This window comes from Seriola dumerili, unplaced genomic scaffold (assembly GCF_002260705.1).
Source record: "Seriola dumerili isolate Sdu_G_001 unplaced genomic scaffold, Sdu_1.0 BDQW01000432.1, whole genome shotgun sequence".
Taxonomy (NCBI): Eukaryota; Metazoa; Chordata; class Actinopteri; order Carangiformes; family Carangidae; genus Seriola; species Seriola dumerili.
Window position 1 is genome coordinate 1,394,772 of NW_019174687.1, and position 21,154 is coordinate 1,415,925.

At 41.1% G+C, this 21,154-nt stretch overlaps 1 protein-coding gene across 1 annotated transcript in view; it reads right to left on the minus strand.

Annotated features, from left to right (window-relative positions):
• Positions 1–3,254: 3,254 nt before the first annotated feature.
• Positions 3,255–21,154, minus strand: part of agl (amylo-alpha-1, 6-glucosidase, 4-alpha-glucanotransferase) — a 40,127-nt gene continuing 22,227 nt past the window's right edge. Inside the window, exons 11-35 of the mRNA XM_022761805.1 lie at positions 20,372–20,511; positions 19,819–20,006; positions 17,157–17,280; positions 15,956–16,119; positions 15,729–15,830; positions 14,307–14,462; positions 13,919–14,069; positions 13,666–13,790; positions 13,463–13,575; positions 13,169–13,303; positions 12,306–12,436; positions 11,854–11,990; positions 11,577–11,710; positions 11,301–11,476; positions 11,004–11,106; positions 10,119–10,242; positions 9,084–9,185; positions 8,366–8,477; positions 7,903–8,038; positions 7,128–7,240; positions 6,799–7,010; positions 6,577–6,674; positions 5,598–5,685; positions 5,077–5,210; positions 3,255–4,972 (exon numbers count right to left, since the gene is read on the minus strand). Coding sequence (XP_022617526.1) covers positions 4,855–4,972; positions 5,077–5,210; positions 5,598–5,685; positions 6,577–6,674; positions 6,799–7,010; positions 7,128–7,240; positions 7,903–8,038; positions 8,366–8,477; positions 9,084–9,185; positions 10,119–10,242; positions 11,004–11,106; positions 11,301–11,476; positions 11,577–11,710; positions 11,854–11,990; positions 12,306–12,436; positions 13,169–13,303; positions 13,463–13,575; positions 13,666–13,790; positions 13,919–14,069; positions 14,307–14,462; positions 15,729–15,830; positions 15,956–16,119; positions 17,157–17,280; positions 19,819–20,006; positions 20,372–20,511 — 3,316 coding nt within the window. The 3' untranslated portion in view covers positions 3,255–4,854. The remainder of the gene's footprint in view (positions 4,973–5,076; positions 5,211–5,597; positions 5,686–6,576; positions 6,675–6,798; positions 7,011–7,127; positions 7,241–7,902; positions 8,039–8,365; positions 8,478–9,083; positions 9,186–10,118; positions 10,243–11,003; positions 11,107–11,300; positions 11,477–11,576; positions 11,711–11,853; positions 11,991–12,305; positions 12,437–13,168; positions 13,304–13,462; positions 13,576–13,665; positions 13,791–13,918; positions 14,070–14,306; positions 14,463–15,728; positions 15,831–15,955; positions 16,120–17,156; positions 17,281–19,818; positions 20,007–20,371; positions 20,512–21,154) is intronic.

The following is a 21,154-nucleotide window of genomic DNA, read 5'->3' on the forward strand; positions in this document are numbered from 1 at the left end:
TAAACTTATGACTTTGACTCCACTACATTTGAAAGACAAATATTGTTCTTTTGACTCCACTACATTTCTATGAAGTACTTGAAGCAGAGCGTTTAGTGAGGGGAATATATTTTCTATTATTTTGAAAATGTCACATCACAGGGGAAAAACCAATCACAGCGAACTCCTCCACTGTCAGTCATGTCTGAACCTGTCAGTGTCCTGACGATGGTGACGTGAGATGAAGATGAGGCAGAAGGTTTTTCACCAGAGGCCATTTGCTGTGTTTACCACGACCACGCTTCATCACGTGATTATTGCACTGAAGTTGGGCTTATAATTGAGAGCTGAATGGAAATGACTAATTTTTTTATGCGATCGCATGACAATACAAATGAGACTTGATTGTTGTTTAGCATAATTTTTGCAGCAATATTTGCATAGATTTTTGGCCCCTACTGGTCTAATAGTGCAGTAGCTCTATTTTCAGCTAAAAATCTTAAAATATCTTCATTTGGGGGCTTTTCCAATCAAATATTCATATATGTGATTGTTTGTTTTTAAATCAGCCATACATACTTCAGCCACCCTTTAAAGTCTCCATGCCACCCTCTTGCCACCCTCTTGCCACCCCATGAATTTAACTGCCTTGACAGAGACTAGAGCCGGGATCGGTCGACCTTGTGGGCCGCAGTTCTGGACTGGCCGTGAGCTCCGTGCAGACAGTGGACAGATGCTGCTCCAGCCTCCCCGGCACATCAAACTTCTTACTCAAGTGGATGGACCCCGGTGGTGGAGTAATATTGCGGGAGGAGTTTTTGCCTCACTTCTTGTCCCCCTGAATGGCAGTCCAGGGATCTGAAGGAGCGGGTGTGGAACAGATCTGTGCCTTGGGGTTGGCTCCGATGCTAGGCCAGCGGACGTCCTCGTGGGTCGGTGTGCTGACCAGCGGCACCGGCTCTGTGGTGGCAGATGGACCACACCAGGGAAGCATGGTAGTGTTGTTGGGAATGCAGGAGGCTTCTGCAGGCAGCGAGTCCAGCTCATCCTCGTGGATCCGATAGAGTTTGCAGATCCTACCTTTGAGTTTGGCTATTTTTTTTTTAATCTGCCAAAGGCATCCAGAGCAGTCCAGGGGCGAGGTGGGTGATGGCATTGATAGAAAATGTAGCAATCTGCTCAGAGATGGGTCAGAGAACTCACACAGACGTTTCACTGGGCTGCAGTTTCTCTGTCAGGTTAAAATCCAGGTGTGCGATGACTAAAGTACTTACTCCAGTTTAAAGGAAATAGTTCAAACAACCGGGTTCTACAAAATATGCTGTTAAAACGTGCTTAAGACTGGAGAACAGGTCAATGAGGACAGCGATTCCCTTATTTGAAACAAGCTGGATACAGTCTGGTAACATCCTGTTCTGCGCTCTGTACATCAGTGATGCTATTTTAAATTCTACAAGTTCTCTAAATTTGAGTGCCTGTGAATTTATGAATAATTTGTCAGTGTGCCATAAGAAGAAAATCGGATTTGTGATTGCTCTATGTTTTTCCCCAAACCTCCAGACAGTAAGTGATGTATGGAAGTATGAAAGAACGATACAATGTATGTAATGAATTTAGGTTAAGAATGTCTTTTGTTTTGTTCAATATGCGATGGACTTTGATATTTTGGTTTTAATATAATTAATGTGGTTTCCATCATAGTTTGTAATCTATGACAACTCCCGAAAATTTGTTCTCATATACTCTATTTCAGTATTATCTATCATAATTTGTGCTTGATTATTGTTTTTTCGATGATATATTTAATTTTATTTACATTTTATGACAACTTGCTGATGTTAAACCATCGTTTTAAAGTATCTAATTCTGCTTCCACTGTATCCAGAAGCTGCTCAAGGTTTTTACCAGAACAAAACAAATTTGTATCATATTTTTTAGAATTGTGGAAGGAGATAAATTGGTCTATAGTTCGATAGTTCTACTTTAGTTTGGCGTGTTTGCTTATCTCCTCTGACATAAAGCTCAGGGATTTTCTGATTTCTTCCATTTCCTCTTCCATCACGGTGTCACCTTGTTTCTTCTTTAGTGCCATTCTTCCCTTGTTTCGGCATTTGAAATCTTTTATTCCTTTTGTTTTTTATTTGTGTGTGTTTTGTGTGATAGGTGCATATCAGGACAGCCAGCTCCTGCATCAGCACTTAGGCCCAGTGTATGTATCTATAAACGTCTGTCCGATCTGTTCCATTTATATCTTCATATTCTGCTGCAGCAGAACTTTGTCTCCATCAGGTCACAGCTGAATAAATATATTTAAACATTTTATCTAACAAACAGCAGATTCCAGCTCTTTGAATGAAGTAAATCAGTCTGATAAATAATGTCTTGTGGAATAAAATGTAACAGAATGGATACATACTAAATATAATGGAATAAAACGCTGAAAAAAACCGTATTGACTCTTTTCTCCAGCTCAGACTCTGTCACTGCTGCTGCTGTTGTTTTAAAGATACATGTGATTTAATGTCACACACTCATCTCTCTGGCTCCACTGCATTAAAATGGAGGCTCTGCTCTTTATTTACTCTTTGCCATGGTGAATCGTTGAAACGGGGATCGATTGATGATGATCCCTCTGTCATGCACATGGTTAAACGTGAACATTCTCAGAGTTGATTGAACCAACTTAGATCAGCTGTTCTAGAACCAAACCCTCAGAGTTTCCATCTCAGGGTTCATCAACTCAGAGTTCAGGATTAGAGTCAGAATTTGTTAAACGTGCTCTCCTGAATAGAGCCCTGATGAACCTCAGAGACATGATGAGCCTCAGATTGTCTTCAAACTGCTTGGTCTAAAGTCAGTTCTCAATAATAAGAAAACCAAATGTATGATCTTTCTTAGAGCTCTGTGCCTGTACACGACCTCAGGGTGGATCACAGGCTCTTTTGATGTGCATGTTGAGAATCCAGTGAAAAGACGAAAGGCTGGATTTTTGTTTGTGGCTCCACCATGATTTACTCTGAACTCAGGAACAGCTGTTTTTTTTATTTGCTTCTTTCTCTCATACAGTTGAGAACCACATCACTTCATCCTCTACACTTCACTCTGGTCTCTGTCCACTGTAATGCTGGTCCCACCTTGGTACTGTTTGCATGTATGTGATGTGATGGTATGTAACATTTATGTTAAATCATGTGTTTGCTTCACCAATAAAAATCAAATAAATTTAAATAAATAGAATTATTCTGCTGAGGAAAGAACTGACGGAGACCAGATGATCAAGTCGAGAGGATTTTAAAACACAGAACAGTTAAACCAGTGACACGTGTTAGTGTAGATACACACAGAGGCTTCTCAAACTACTGACACAGGAACTGTATGAGTTTGTGTTCTACATGTTCTGTTCTCACCAGGTTTCTTCTCTTTCAGAGAAACGCTGATGTTTTATGTTAAAATTCACCACATGTTCAACATCTGCAGGGACAAGACAACGGAGACTCATCAGGCGTCTATAGCATCGTAACACACACGAGGGGAAAAGCTACGTTCATGCACACAGCGTTTGTTTCACATGAAGACACAGCTGAATGACACTGACATTCACACTGTAGACATGATAAACAGGTGGAACAGCTGGAAGACTGAGGGGGATTTATTTCATGTGTGAAGGCATCAGGTGGTGCGTTCAGGGACAATTTACAGAACTCTGCACATCACTGGTGCTGCAGCTGGTGATCAGTCACCTGGTGGTGCGTTCAGGTGTTCAGGTCACTTGTTGAGACAGAAGGCGATAAGGACAGTGAGGAGGTAGGACTCCAGGTGTAAACACAGTGACGGGTTAGTTCAGTTCCATAAGAGTCTGTTTGTTCAAGGGTTAAAGTGTGTTAATGCACAGTGAATGGTGTGATCATTCTGATTATAATTTATCACAGTTCATTAAGAAGAGTAAGGTAGATGATACTAATATTGTTTCCTCAAAATGTTTTTAAAACATTTTCAATTCCACTGAATAAAGACAGAGATGTTTGTATTGACTCTGGAGGTGAAGCTGCAGGAAGTTACACATCAGAGAGAAAACAATCACTGCTACAAGAGTTTAACTTGTAGGTCCATGTTCCTGCTCCTGAGTTTCTTTCTGTCCAATTGATAAAATGTGATTTGATTAGTTTCTCTTTTGAGAAAGTCAGACTTTTCATTTTGTTTGGACAGAAAACAGGAGAGCCCTGTCAAATAAAAATATACAGACAGAATCAAATACTGTGTTGGTGTCTTTTCTACAGGAGCAGCGCTCTGTTAGGTTCAGCTACATCTGTAGGATTAAAGATAATTCAGGACCATCAGTGCAACCAAAGTACTTCTGTGATTATTAACACTAAAAAAACCGGCACCACATCTGCTCTGAAGCTGCTGCTGGTTTCAAAATAACTGCTGTAAATACGCTACATTTATGTTTCATGGTTTTGTACATGAAGGAAGAAAATCTAAGCTCTCAGTGCAACATGGGAACTCAGGCCTTGGAGATAAAGGCCAACACACATAAGAAAGACACGAGCTGTTCAGTGGAGAAAGGTTTTAAAAAGCTTTAACTAACTGACCCACCTGACCATCAGTCTGAAACTAAACTGGCTCAAACAGCTCCTCACCCAGATGTGTTAAAGTTAACCACAAGTAAAATAAGTCTAAGTAAAGTCCATCAAATTTAAAACAGGTTTAAACGCAGTATGAAAACTCTGATAACTAAGCGAGAGGTCAGAGGTCACGACTGAACCTGGTGATTCACAGACTGAGGCCGTGGTGTGTTTCAGTGACGTCTCCTCAGTCAAACTTCAACAGGAAGTGTGACACCAGGGTACAGGTTGACTGCTACGCTAAGGTCATCTAAAGGTCATAGAGGACCTCCAGCACAGTGGCCAGAGACCAGGCTTGGGTTTCACAGCTAAATGGGCAGTACTGGCCGTTCTCATTGGTCAGTTCTGGCAGACCCTTCCACGGAGACCTGAGGAAGCAGAGGACAAATGAGAGTTATCACAGACAGAAAATATACACAGCACCACACACAGTGAGGAGGAGGAGGAGGAGGTGATGAAGAGACAGGCGTACTTCTCCAGGTGGGTGTAGTGTCGTGACAGAACATTTTTAACCAGGGTCACGGTTCTGCTGTAGCTTTCCCCTCCCAGCTTCTTGGCAAAGTAGAGTTTGGCACGCAGGAAGTAGCCTACTGGCCACAGCCACTCCTACACACACACACACACACACACACACACAGACAAGGAGAGAGACAGTGAGTTCCAGTCTGTATGTGTAGCACCAATGATGCAGAGTGCAGCAGAACAGGAAGCATGATGTCAGGACTGTTGCTTTAACCCTCCAGTGAGAATAACTAAGCGACGTTCACTGTCTCCTGGAGATGATGTCAGTGCTCTGTTCTACTGTCTCAGCCAATGAGGGCACTGTAACAGCTAAAGAAACTATTTTCCACACAGAAACGGAATCTTCTTCAAGCAGACGACCTCTGGAGGAGGGACGCTAGACGACGTCCTCCACACTCATGAACCATGTGACCGCAGCTCTGTCACCAGGACTGAATAACACTCACAGCAGGAGAGTCGGGGCTCACTCACCGGTCCCTGGTGGTAGTTGAAACCTTTTGCCAGGTTGTAGTTGTCATTATCCAGTGCGTTGTCATAGACACCACAGTACACCATATCACTGGGACAACACAAAGACTTAGTCAGTATGAGATTGAGTGTAAAACACACAGGTTATCAGATATGATCATGACACAAACACACTAGATATGTACATGCTGAAACACGGCACATGTGAAACGAAACACACACGTCTCTCTCCCTTCAGAGCTCCAGTCTTTACTTATTCACTGCGACAGTAAAGAATGTGAGGTTTAATCACACTGACTGTGTCTGATGAACAGCAGTGAAAACTGGAGCAGTTTGTGAGGTGAGGTGCCATGAGAGACAATAGGAGACAGCTACTTCTTCTGCTAAATACTGAGGCTACATCCACACTACTACGTTTTAGTTTTAAGACACTTCACTTTTGCTACATTTCCTCCTGCCATCCCCACGACTCCAATTTTCAAGCCCCTAAAACCTTTGGAAACAATGACGTAGACACCCAGTCTCTCTCTGACTGGGTCTCATCAGCTCATCTACCAGTGGTGAAAGCGACATGGATGATGAAATACAAGTGTTACTGACCTTGTTTTTGCTAGCAGCTGTTGTGCTTGAAAAACATGGGACAAACACGATTCTTTCACAACTTCAATTTCACGCATCAATCGATCAATTGAAAAAGAAAACGAAAAAACACTGCTATATTACCAGGCTACTGGTAGCGATGCTTGTAGGCAGCCCTGACAGTGCATTGATATAGGAGCTGCTATGTGTTTTCAGGCGTGGTTGTCATTGATGAAAACGTAGTGGTGTGAATGTAGCCTGAAACTACTGATCCTTCCACTACAGTTACTATTAAACCTGTTCATTTGAAATTGTAAGAAATGGTTTCATTAACATGCAGGGATACAGAAAGTGTGGTGTGTGTGTGTGTGTGTGTGTGTGTGTGTGTGTGATTATGCATTACTCAGGGTCCAGTGTCTTCATTCCCAGGGGTCCCAGTAGTTTCTTCTCAGCCACGTCCAGAGCGTGCCAGGCTCTGTCCACTGTGAACAGCTCCGGAGCCTTTAAAAACAGACACTGTGTCAACCAGCCAATCACAGCTCAGACATCTGGTCACTTCACACACTACAGAGGTAATCAATTAACCGGGAGATATTTATTCATAATTATTAAAGACCAAACCTACCACCACCATGGCGATGGTGAAGTTGGGTCTCAGCTGATAGTCACACCAGGGGCTGGAGGCCCCATAGCTGTCTTTGTAGATGCCCTTTTTATGCACCAGATCAGGGTGTTTCTCATTGGGGTCCTTTGGGTCTCCTGACACCCAGAACCCAGTTTCAAATGACTTCTGGAGCTGTTGGTTCCACTGGGAGTACGAAATAAACACTTCTTTACCTGGAACACAGAGGGAACGGCTGCTGTCATTCAGAGTGAATCCACAAGACATTTCAATTTTTGTGTGTGTGTGTGTGTGCGTGTGTGCGTGTGTGCATGTGTGTGTGCGCATACTACCGTCTCTGTGTACTTTAGCTCCATCATAAGGGAACAGTCCTTTGGAGTGGAGCTCCACCACCCAGCGAACAGTCGATTTACTGAGACCAACGATCTCCACCGCTGCTCCGTCTCTGGACAGAGTCCCACAGACAATTAGTTAGACTCCAACTAAGTACACTGAACCCTAACCCTAGAAATCCATAGTACAGTGTCTCATAAATGTCGTTGTTTGCACATGGTGGGTAATGATGCATTTTGGTTCACTTGAATTTTTCTCTGTGAAGCAAACTGAACTTACACGTTTTCAAACAGAGCAAACCAACTTTAGCTGTGAAAAGCCTTAGAGTGGCTTTTTATTATGACCAACCCAGGTCACACCTGTGCAGTAATCATCCTCTGTGTGTGTACAAGAAAATCCTACATCTTTGATTTCAACTCATGAAAAATGGAAACAAAAAACAGTGTTGCATTTATATTTTTGTACATTATGTATTATCATTGGTTATTATGTTTTCATTTATTTGAAAAGTAGATTTGTCTCTAAAACATCAGAAAAAAGTGAAAATTCTAATCACAATTTCTCAAAGTCGAATCTGACTGCTTCAAATGTCTTGTTCTGTTCAACCAACAATATAAAACTCAAAGATATTCATTTCCAATCAAGTAAAACAAAAATAAAATAAAAAAGAATAAAAATCTGACGCTGCTTCTGTGTTTGTGTTTGTGATGAGAATCTGGCTGCTGTTGAGCAGCTGGTGAGAGGTGATGTGTGTGATGAGAGTGTGTGTGTTACCTGGGAGTAGCAGGCATGCCTCTGTTCCTGGCTCTCTCGCTCTCTCCCATCTTGTCCATCCATGTGCCGCAGTTGAAGCGGTTCCCTCCACTGACGAAGCCTGTGGCTGGATCCACCTTCGCAAACACATTGAACCCTGGAAGAGATGACAGAGCTCAGGACCATGACAGATAGTTTAAAACACAGTGTGGTCTCCTCACTGCCATTTACACAAGAGTCTGAGTAGAACCAGAGAAAAATGTTTGATGTTTAGTGATGCAGTAAATAAAGATGCAGTAAAACATAAATTATAGAGAAAATATTCAAATCAAAATAGATTGTTGAAAGAAAACAGTTCAGACTGCACCTCCACCTTGTCCAGTATCATCAGTACTGGGAGACCTCTGTGAGCATTATTCCAATATAATGGACTCATGTGTAGTCTGTCACATACACACAACCACACACATACACACTGTCTCACCTTCATCTCTCATGTGCATGTCGATCTTAGATCCAGCGTTTCTCTCTCTGAAGGAAATTCCCTCGAGGTGGCGCTGCAAAGCCTCCTGGATCACATCATACAGAGGCTGCTCCTACACACACACACACACACACACACACACACACACACACACACACACACACACACACACACACACACACACACACACACACACACAATACAAAATATATTGAGGCATGTGAATATATTGGCAACTGTTGGTGAAGTTTGAAAATGTTGGTGACTGCTGACGGTAGTATCGAAACAGACACTGAAGTGTGTGTGTGTGTGTGTGTGTGTGTGTTAGGGCTACATAATTAATTGAAATATGATCGAAATCGCAATATGGCCAAGTGCAGTATCCAAATCGCAGGAGCTGCAATTTTTTTTTTGATAAAAGGTCAAATGTGTCATAATATGCATTATTAGCACCATAAGCATTGTGCTACAGAGACGACCAACCTACAAATCATATTCTCCAGACGAACCAAAACATGTAAACATGTTTGTTTACTACAAGACCAATAAAAATCCCATCATCATCATCCTTAAAATTTTTTTAGAAGTGAAAGTGAAACTGAAATGCCAAAACGACCATTCCAATTGCTATTGCAATATCTGCCAAAATAATCACAATTTGATTTGTTTTGCATATTGTGCAGCCCTAGTGTGTGTGTGTGTATGTGTATGTACATACCACCTCTCCAGGTTTGCAGGGCTCACAATCATCAGTAGGATACATGCGTGTAACTGGGCAGCGGAGGATTTCATGCCCTTGGGGAACGTGGGTAGCGTAGTCCTGAGCGAAACAAGCGCAGTGTCAATAAAAACATTATAACAAGACATAATTCTCCTCATCTAGTTCAATTGTTATTATATTCATAAACCTTTAATGTAACTCTTCAGATAATGTTACAACTTCATTAAGTGGAAAACAGAAACAAAAAAAGACATGATGAATGTGCAGAAACAAGAATGAACCAAAGTTCATGAATCTGATATAAAGAAAGAAAAAAATATTAACAGTCCAAAACTTTTTATAAACTTTTATAAATTCATGATACCTCTGCAGTTCCTTCATCTACCAACCCTGAGAACTTCATATAGATACAGGGAGATCCTGCACTCAGCAAACAACATTTTCCACAGGCTCTGCTGGAGTCCATAGTTTTACCTCTTAAACATGAGTCAAGCCAAATGAAATTGGACAGGAAATCCCCTACAAGGAACAATTAAGTTCTCACTAAGTTATTTGTTTGGGAACCAATGAGTCAAAACTGCCTACATAACGACAGGCTTTACTAGTTACACCAGTGAATAATGTTTGCAAGCTTCAGTAGTTCATATGATTTTTACACAGTTTAATGTTTAATGAATTTAGAGCCTCTCCTGTAGTCAGGGATTTGGGAATACAGACACTGACCTGAAGATTTGTCCTATATCTGAAGACATGACCTTGACCTTGACACCCACTCTTTGCACTTCATGCTTCTTTTGCTCAGATTTTTTGTTATGCTTATGCATACTTAGATTTCAGTGGCCTAACTTGTCTTAAATATGCTTTCTCAGATGCCAAGGTTGCTGACATGTGAGGAGGGTGGATTGGAAGGAGGACGCTGGAATATTGTTGGGGTTTCTGAGGCAGGGACTAGTGGGAGAGAGCTTTGTTTTTACTGTTTCTGGAAAAGAGGCCCTAAGGAGTATGTATGTGTATGTGTGTGTGTCCACCTACCTGGATGCACTGCAGCCACCACCACACAGCGTCACGGCAGTTGAATCTGGCACAGCGACCCTCACCCAGCAGGTTGGGGATCAAACCGTGACGTAACGTCCCTGCGAAAGCCAGGATGATGTTACTATGGAGATAAGGAGATAAAAAGGTTAATTTTAGAGTTTGGTTACTGTGGCCTTCTCACAGAATTTGATAAGCCAGCTGAAAAAGTAGATTTCAAAATAGAATTTCTAAAGCAAGCAATATAAAACGTATATAGTTCTATAGGGGAGAGGTTGCAACAAAAAAATACAAAGTTATTTTGGGAATTATTTTGTCAGCCTCTCATGGTCTTATAATATATTTGTCTGTTCTGTTCATCACAAGTTATAAAAAAGATAAATTGTGCCTATTTTGACTCAAGGCAGATTCTATGTTGTACCCAAAAAAAAACTCAATTTGATAAGTATCATCAAAAATAAATAATACTATAATATTATTTTATAAATAAATAATACTATAGCATTATTGTAAAGCAATGTACAGTATATTTTCAGAGTACTGTTCTTATTGAGATAAAAAAGTAAAGTTATTAGTGAAACTGAATGTATTCTTAATATGTTGCAACCGTCCCTGATCCATGTTACAACTTTCCTCAAGGTTTGAGTCAGTTGCAACATCTGAATTTTTCCATCCAAATGAATAATGTGGATGATATGTAATATATGATCATCTTTAAATAGTATGGGTCATTAGCAGGCAGATGTAAGTTTAATATATAACATATTCAGTTGGTCTAGAACAAATCGTGTTGATGAGTAACTCAGAAAAATGTAGAAAGTGTTGCAACTGTTCCAAGAGTTCCCTATTCAAAGTGGGTTATCAAAACAGTCCATGCACACACACCGAGCCTCAGTGTGTCTCCCAGTGAGCAGCATCAGTCCTCTGAGAGCGATGAAGGTGTCTCTGCCCCAGCAGCGGAAAATCCCAGAGGAGAAGTGAGGAAGACCTGAAGAACAAACAGTCAGTCAGTCAGTCAGTCAGTCAGTGAGATCAGCCTCTATACTTACCGTATTTTTCCATACTGTAAATATTGAATCCATCTTTATCTCAATGAATTCTTCAAATCAATACAAGCTTGATACAACAGTTTTTAATTCTTAAATTATTTTTTCACTTTATTTATTAAGTGTCTGGTTCTACCTGCAGCCAATGAGACACAGCACTGCTCCTTCTGGCCTGTGATTGGACTGATGCGATAGGGAACACCCTCTATTTTCGCAGAGATGGGAGGGAGGGCTGGGAAGCGTCCAACTCCACACATCTGAAGTGAACCAAGCGCCAGGTGATGAACAAAGGTGGAGCCATTCTGGACGAAACTGTTTGGACAAAGAGGCAGAAATGTCACTTAACTACAACACATCGGTCTCAGGTTTTAATTTCAGATGTCAACAACAAAGCTGCTGTCATCTCTCCCACCTCGACATGTGTTTGTAGGTTGCATCCAGGGCTGTAACGTAGGTTGACACCAGGATGGCGTCAAAGTAACAGGGAATGAGGTACCGTGGGATGTGCTTCAGGTAGTTAAACATGGCTACCAACCACTGACCCACCTGTGGACCCACAGTAACCAGAAAGACACTTTACTGTTGCTCTGGTTATCTCAAAAGTTAAAACCAGAACTATTTGTGTGGCTAGATGAAAAATCCTTCAGTAATTTGGGTGAAGTGACCCTTTAAGACAGTAAAATCCTCACTTGTGCCAGTGGTCCCTCTCTGTGTATCAGCCTGTTGGAGACAAAGTCTATCAGCCAGTCTCCTTGTCTGAGGTTAGAGCACACGGGATGTCCCAGGTCGTTGTTTGGACGGATATCAGCCAACACTGACATCAGACCTGCAGAAGAAACACCGCAGTCAACCATCAAAGTGAAAACAGAATAACCCTCTACACAGAGCAGGTTTCTGTGCGTGAAGTGAGTGAGTCCACCTACATGTTCAAAAGCTTAATTTCTCAGCAGCTATTGTTCATTGCTCATCATTGCAGAAGGGTAAAATCAGTCAGAAGCAACGGCTCATTTACTTTTGTTCTCTGATCACTACTATCAGAGATTTAAAAGTTCTGATCAGCAGCAGCTCATGTTTGGTGATAATTATATTTTTTGCTGTAGATGTTGTTTGGACCTGGTTTCATATATTTTTCCAGATCTACCTTGCAGTCCAGCATATTTCAGGCTCTCCCATCCTGGGATGCTGTAACAGCCTCCACCGTCCTCCTGTTCCTCTGAGTCACAGCGAAACAGCAGGACATTCAGGTCAGCTAACGTTAGCTTGGACATCAGCCTGTGAAACACACATGACTTCAAAAATAAAAGTTCACATTTGCTGCTTAACCAAATGAAAAACTGTGTCTGTGTGCTGCTTGTTCCTTATTCCACATATACATATACATATATATATATATATTCTGTATCTTCTAACATTTTCTCTAAGTACTCCCAAGAGAGTGGCCTCTCCCCTCACTGTCACATCAGGCAAGTCTGTATCACTTTTTTAAAAAAGGTTGGCATTTTTATGAGACTGTTGTTATTTCCTGTTGGTTTTGTCTGTCTTGTGGTTTTGTGTGGTTTACGACATTGTTTTTATTGTTTTATGCCTTTTTATTACTAATTGCAGAGAACATGGAACTACTGTTTGAAAAGTGCTATTTAAATAAAGTTTATTATTATTCTAAGTTATTTTAATTCTAAATTCTTAGTGCAATTTGCAAATCACACACAGAATAAAAGATTTCTGTACTGACTCAGCAGAACTCTTGTAATGTTATCAGATTCACGATGCAGCAGAACCAGATTATTGTCTTGTTTATTCCATGCACCCCCCCCCCCCCCCCCTCCTTCAAACCTGGTGCTTACATTACCCACAATGCAAATCAATTGCCAACAGCTCAGTCAGAAGTATGTGTGTGTTAAACTAATGAGCCACTAGCCTGAAGCAGAGATGAGGAGGGGGTCACTTCTTTCTCTCTCCACACTCCCTCATTGTTTTTCCTCATCAGACCTCATGTGTACTCACTGTGCCAGAGGCTTCTGCATCGCTTCTGGTGGGTTTTCATCTGCTATGCTGCCTTTCTTGTACTTTGGGCTGAACTGGGAGAGATAATACCTCAGCACCCCCACCAGCTTCTGGGCCTTGGGGTCCAAACTCACCCTGAGAGGAGGAGAGAGAGGGACAGGAAACTGTTCAGACAGTTGTTCAGAATGAACAGTGTCAATAAATGAACGTTTAATAAATCATGGATGGAATGACTTCAGTTTTGAGCAAGTGTGTGTGTGTGTGTGTGTGTGTGTGCGTGTGCGTGTGTGTTACCTGAAGGCAATGACACTGCCAGGAGTCAACTTCTGAAATGTGATTTCCTGCACAAACTCTGAGCGACCTTTAGAAGTCACCCCTGCTTGCTTCACCACTGTGCTCTCCTGTAACTGTATCACATTTTAGAATTTATTATTGATTTGTTCATTCATTTCAATAACACACAGGATTACAACGATCCTAAAAAGAGTGATATTTACAGATATATGCTCTTTGATTTCCACTGTGTATTCTGGCATGCCATTGATATAGTTGTTATCCTTCTTATAGCTCCCAGCATGCCTTTCCACTGTCCTCGCCTCCAGTACCACTTCCTCTATCTTCCCTAGAGAGAGGGAGAGCAACATCTAACCTGGTTATGTCTTTCAAGGTGAATAATAAATAAAAACAGTGTAAGAAAGAGAAAGAAACATGTGACATGATTGATTTCTAATATGAATCATGTTGTCATACCAGGTATGAACATGGGTGGGACGTTGTTGTTGTACTGGTGGTTTTTGGGGTTCCAGAAGGCGGTCCTGCACACGGACACCACAGACTGGTGGGTGCTGGGACAGTGACGAGTCACTGCAACAATGTCTGCATCCACCTGGTCTACATACACCTGATGAGGGAGATGTTCAGAGATTAAATTGGGACAAGACGTTCACTGACAAGTGATCACTGGGAAATGTAGTGCAAAAACACAACAGTTAGCATAAAGCTCTATCAACTTCACAGCCATGCTACTGTCTTTTTTATAGTAAAAACCTTTAACAGGAAGTGGACTGACATGAGCTAAACGTCAGTGTTAGCTGAAGTTGTGTGTGTGTTGTACATACAGAACACTGCAGTCCTGTACCTGTATGAATCCCTGCGCAGCCAGTTCCAGGTGCAGCTTGTTGAGAGCCAGTTTCCCTGCTATGATGCCAGTCTGGGGTCCAATCTCACCAGGGGAGGAGGCGGGTGCTGAGGGGTTCCACTTGGGGTAGAAACGCTCCTCCTTCACCACAGAGATCTACACACACACACACACACACAAAGCACTGTCAAGTTAATCAATACTATTAATCAATTAGTTGAACAGGAAATCAGCAACAATTCTGATAATCAATTAATCAATTATCAGTGAAAAGCTTCAAACATTTAGTGGTTGTAGCTTCTCCAATGTTTCATTTCATGAATTAAATATATTATATATATTATATACAGTATATATGCAGCAGTGGGGCGAAAAACATCTCAACTTTAGGTCTAATCAAAAGCTTTCTCTGGAGCTTTCAATCACATCTCAGAGTCTTCCTCAGTGGATAACGTTTGCTCTGACTGTGGAGTCTATTATACAGACTTAATGATTAACAAACTGATAAATTAATTAGCAAATGAATCATGAAAATAATGCCCTAATGTCAATGACTGATTAGATTGAAGATTCAAAGATGCATCTGTCACATACATATTTTCAACTTGTGCTGTGACATGGGTGGGTGGGGTAGAGGACGTGTTAAAAGGCTCATGTGCAACAATAATAGAATAACAATTAGTAGATAATAAGAAATACAATGGATAATATTTCACAAAAATATAAATACATGCAATATGTGTATTAAAATGTTTAAGTGCACATTTCAGTATCAAATTATTATATGGGTTAAATAAAGATTTATAATTTTACCCCATTTACAGTAGTTCAGTGTATATATACATTATATAGTGTATCAGGGTACTAGTTCATCATATTTCCCTGTTTTCCTGCTGTAAAGCAGAGAAGTTCAGCATAAATAAGTGTGTACTCACTCATTTACTAGATCCCACAGTCAACTCTGGAAAATCTATGTTTTTTCAAAATTAAATTCAGTTGTAGAAAATTGTTTTCAAATCTTAGATGAGTAGAAAACAACAAGCAAGTTTGATAAAAAGGACAGATGTTCAAACTTTTTACTCAGACTACATAAATGATGGTGTCTAAATCCAAACCTGTAAACATAAACATTAGAAGCTAAATATGAATCATGTAGCTTCTTTGGCGGCATAAATGGTTGCTGTTCAGCAGCCGATTCTCAAGTTATCTGCTGTAAAAATGCTGTGAATTAATCAGCTCACTCTTTATTGTGATACTCAGGCTCAAGTCAAAGTTTAGACAAAAGAAACTGGCATTGACCAACATTTTCATATTTGCAGTAAATTATCCAATATTGTAGAATTTGTTTTCAAAACACTCAAAAACAAACTATAGTTATGGCTAACTGCTAAGAAATACTGTTGAACCAAAATGATGAGTCACCTGATGTGGGACCAGTTCATCATATCCTCTGGTGGAGCCGGTAGCACAGCAGGCCATAGAGACGATAGCAGAGCTGGGCAGAGAGTCCAATGCTGAGCGCAGCTTCAAACAGAGTCAAACAGCAGCCGTTAGAAACCAACACATGGTACAGCTGAACTCAGTGACTCTGTCATGGTTCATTTTTGAACAAAGCACCCCACCCTAATCTGACCCTAACAGAGACCTACCTGTATGGGACACTCATTGTCATGGGTTACATCAAGGAACATGGCGTGGGCGATGGAGGGCATAAGTGGACGGAGACTGGGCTGAACAAAGGCTCCCACTGGCTCACCTCCGTAACGATAGACTAGTCGGCCCTCTTCATGGCTGTCACCAGCTGACATGGCCTCTATGGACAGGATGGGGGGTTGGGAGAAGTTGGTGAGATGGGGGAGGACAGTTATCACAACATAATCCATGCTGTTGCATCACCAGGGGGCAGTTCACACATTCAAGCTCAGTGCACTTCTGGCCACAGTCCAATCTGGTAGTGAAGGTGTTTGTGTTTAACACAAGCCTTAGTAAATACATTAAAGCTGCTTGTTAATCCTCAGACCTGTTAAATACCCAGTGGATCAAAAACTGTCAACTACTGAGAGCTAGAGATGCCCCGATCACGGTTTTTTTTTTTTACCACCGATACCAGTGTGATCATCTATGAGTGAGATCGGACAATCCACGGCTGATACCGATCATTTCTGGCATTCATTGCAGATGGCACATATCAGTCTCACACACTTTGTAAAAGTTCCACACGACTAACAATTGTGGTGGCCTGTCGCGCACCGTCGCATTGGACAAGTTGGGAGAAAGGTAACAAGTCTAGAGGTAAGGGAGAAAGATCGGCTGATCAGTCGGGGCTGATCAATCGGGGCATCCCTACTGAAAGCTGGAATTAAACATTAAGTGCAATTTGTAAGCTGATTATTTTTCAGTCCTTCATTGAAATAATATTCTATATTATTTAGTTCTAGACTGGGAACCTATCCTGGGTATACGCTGTCACTCACCCATAGATGGATGGATATAACCATATGTATTATGGCAAACAGCCATTTGCTCACTGAATACTGTTATGAATATGAAAATATGAGAATTAGAAGCAACAGCCTTAAAAGTCACAATTAGTGTTTTAGAAGAGAGCTGCACACACTTGGAGAATCTATGAGAAGGAGCAGTGATGCTGCTCTGGAGGCCTGCAGGGTATCAAAATCTTACTCACTACTACTATTACTTACTAACCACCCATCTGTATGTACTTACTGTGAAAAATATGCACAAGTAACATAGACACCTTGGTATGTGTACTGTCTACTTTGTCAGTCTTAATGAATAAACTATGTAGTAAGTATTGAGTATGTATTTTGAACACATATGGTACTGTACCTCGTATCAGGGATGAGATTCCTAGCTTGGTAACGAAGATGTTATCCAGCTCCTCACTACCGGTAAACAGTTCAGCCACCACATACAGGTTAGGACACACTGTTCTGGCCACGTCTAGCATGAACTGGTCAACCACAGCAAGACAACACACCGAAAACCAAGAGGTCAGGGCGGGGAGAGAGGGAGAGAGGGAGGGAGGGAGGGAGGGAGGGACGAGTGGGGGAGAGGGCAAGTAGAATAAAAGATTGGAAAGAAGGAGGAGAAGGAGGAGAAGGAGGAGGAGGAGAGTTAATGTGAAGGGGATACAGCCAGTTAGTAGTGACAGGTCCCAGAGTTAACACACCATGCAGTTATACATTCAACCAATACAGTGAGAGTACAGAGAGAGACAGAGGGAGGGTGTTTGGGTTTGAAGAGGCAGAACGATGCAGTGAAAAGAGAAGGAAGAGACAAAAACATCAAGTTAGCTCATGCAACAGTTTTGTACCTCGTATAAGGCTGCTAATTCCCAGCCGGTTAACAAACACATTGTCAATGAGCTCACTTCCTGTAAACAGTTCAGCTATCACATACAGATTGGGTCTGACCGCTCTGGCGGCATCTAGCATTGCCTGGACAAGAAGAAGAAGAGTCTGCTGTTAGCAGTGCTACACTGACAAACAATATGCAGCTAACTTCACACATACAGGAAGGTTTTTCTTGTCACTATTTAAATATTATTTACATGTTTACTATTTCTTGTAAAACAAGTTCTTTCGTATTTCAATAGGATACAGTATGCAACTATTATGATGTTAAAATATAATAAGCAAGCAGAATCATGACACTACATGAGCCTGTGTACATTCTCTGTTTGAATCCACCCTTGGCATGGACAGTCAGTGTGGTTGGGTAAGTTTGCAGCATGCTGTTTCCTGTAGGCAGGGGTGATAAGCTAAGATATATGCCCCAATCAACGCAATTGTCAAGCGGGATCCAGAGGTGTGCTCCCCTGGGACATTTCGATAAATAGTCCATTGAATTAAATATTCTGATGACTTTTGTGGATACAAATGTACATTATTCAGACATGAGATGAACAAACCCAATACAAGCCTATATTACAGTAGCATCTTTGTGTAGAGCACCAGAGCTCTTGGGACCCTGGGCCTGGTAGGCCTGTTCAGTAATCCATCCCTGCTTTTAACTAGTCACTTACCTGCGTACTTATTGCTTGTATAGCATACTGAGACTACGGATACTACAGCCATACCAAGAAAGGTCAGTGGGTGACAATTATAATACTCAAAAGTAAACTAGGAATTGAATGAAAGAATGAATGAATAAATGAACATTGGATTTATATAGCGCTTTTCAAGATACCCAAAGCGCTTTTACAATGGAGGGGGGACCTCACTAACCACACTTTTCACACTGCCTGCATCCTCGTCATAAAATCGGACAAGTACATTTAGAATTTTATCCATGCTTTTGTCCGTGGCCTCATCAATGTTGAGTGAAAACATGTTATTCTCAAGCTTGTCACAGATTTCTTTTAAATTCTGGTGAGATGCCGTTTGTAATAAGATAGCTTGCATGCTGCCTTGAGACAGACAGATGCGTAAGGGCGAGTTTATCCTCCGCTAATTTCTGACACAAAGTGACGAGTGGATGAGCGATTGTAAACGATAGATCATACTCGGCAATGAAGGAGCACAAGCGAATTTTTAAATCAGCCACGCGATCGGTCATTGAGGGTCGGATAGTGGGACAGACAGATAGAGGGACAGTGTTGTGGTGAGAAGTAGGAAATCTACTAATGTTGCATCACAAACTAAAACATTTTTACCGAGACATTAGTATTTTTAACATGGGGCTGCTTCTTTAAATCTTTAGAAAGCCCAAGGTTTTATGGTTTACTCTTAAGACACAGAAATACCCTTATGATGTAATGCACTGCAGTATAACAGGCTGACAATAATAGGACCCAACATGTTCCATTTCTGTTGGCACTGTAGTTGTATGTGTGTGTGTGTGTGTGTGTTGATTCAACTGTAATGATAATATAATATGGTCATTTCAAAGGCTGTACTTTGTTGTGGTGTTGCATAAGACCGGATTCTACTGAAATGTGTTTCTACATTTACAGGCACTAGTTTTACTGGTTGTTTGGTTTTGAGACTTTTCCTGGTTTTGATCAGAGGATATGACATTTACATAGAACATGAGAAACCTGATTTCTCGTTGTTTGTGATCCTGCACGTTTGCCTTGATTCCTCAACATGTCAGCCACTCATCTCTGTACAGTCTGAGACAACCTAAAAGTTTAGGATGAACCCAGCTTAGTTGCTTATTGTCTGAACTCTGCTGCTTCTTTAACTGATCAATAATTTATTAATTTATTTCATATTGTATTTTCAGGATAAGCCCCTTAAGATGCATCATCTCATTTTCAACAGGGTCCTCAAAGGAATCAAGAGGAAAACAAGAACAACAATACAATTCAAGACCTGCATCATCAAAATTAGACTCTTAATAATTTGCCTTAATTAACTGACTACTGTGTAACTCGAATGAGGATACAGAAACCTGGAGCAGGTGATTACATTTCAGAGTATACTGGTTTCTACTGGAGAATCCAGATATTTGCTGGATGTGGTATGATGATGATGAATGACAATACCTCAGCTACATGTAATGGTGTAGAGTGGCAGTTATCCAGTCTGACTCCATGGAAATACTTGGCTGTGATCTCAGTGTATTTCTGCATGTAGGCCCACAGGTACGGACAGTCCTCAGGGCCATTGCCATAGCGCAGTTTGACACTGTCACCCCAGCAGATCAGCTCCCGACGCAGGTACACATTAGAGCCTGCAGAGAACAAAGATACACGTCAATACTGACACAATGATTTGTACTTTGAAGGACAGATATTTCAACGTACAATCTGAAATGAGATTATATTGTATGAGATTCTCAGGTTAGATACACAAATTCAACTGTGTACTACAATGTACACTTTGATTGAAAATGTGTGTGTAGCAATCACACTATTATCCTGCTCACAAAATTCTGTGTAATCTGTCTGATGTTATGGGATTAAATCTTATGTCAGGGAAAAAACAACACCCCGCTTCTCTCCTAAATTACAGCATGTTTTTATGTCTCTATATATCTATTACTCTCTCCATTGTTTTTGCACCTGGCTATCTTACTAAGCTGGTTTCTATGTGTACCTGGCTCAGCAAAGTTGCGCAGCGGATCGTCGCTCATCACCCAACCATTGTGAGCCAGGAAGTGACAGATCTTGTCTGGCTGGTCCAGCAGGTGGATCTCCTGCTCCAGAGTCAGGTCCTGATATGGGTAGGTGAAATACCTGAGACAGACAGATTAAAACAGTAAGATCCACCAACCCTAGTCCTCTCACCACTATTGGAACCATCATGAACCATGCCCTGTTGTGTGATTCAGTTTTGCCATTTATACCTGGAACTACTCTGTATCTGCATCACACAAAACAACTCTTAAATTTCACAAGGGAGAAAAAGGCTTAGGTCTTGACATACTGCTTTAACTGAGACTACTGAAGTACAGTGTTTCTAAAAAGGCATTTTATTTTATTTTCAACTTCACTGTGGTCAACATTTACAGTTGCAATCAAAATGATTCAACCCCCCACTGCAAATTAGGTTTATTGGCAAAATGTACAAACTAGCAGCTGTTTGCAATAAACAAATCAAACAAGAACAATTTAAACAGTTCAATACATCTAATATTACAAGTGGTTTCTCCAAATTCAACACAAAATGCCACTTTTAATGACTACTGCAGTCTCAAAATTATTCAACCCCTTCATGACAAGCATCTTTAGTACTTAGTAGAGCACCCTTTTGCTGTTATGACCTGCTGCAAACGTGATGCATAGCCAGACACCAGCTTCTGGCAGCGTTCCTGAGGAATCTTAGCCTATTCCTCATGGTTAAAGGCCTTCAGTTCACTAATATTCTTGGGTTTGCGTG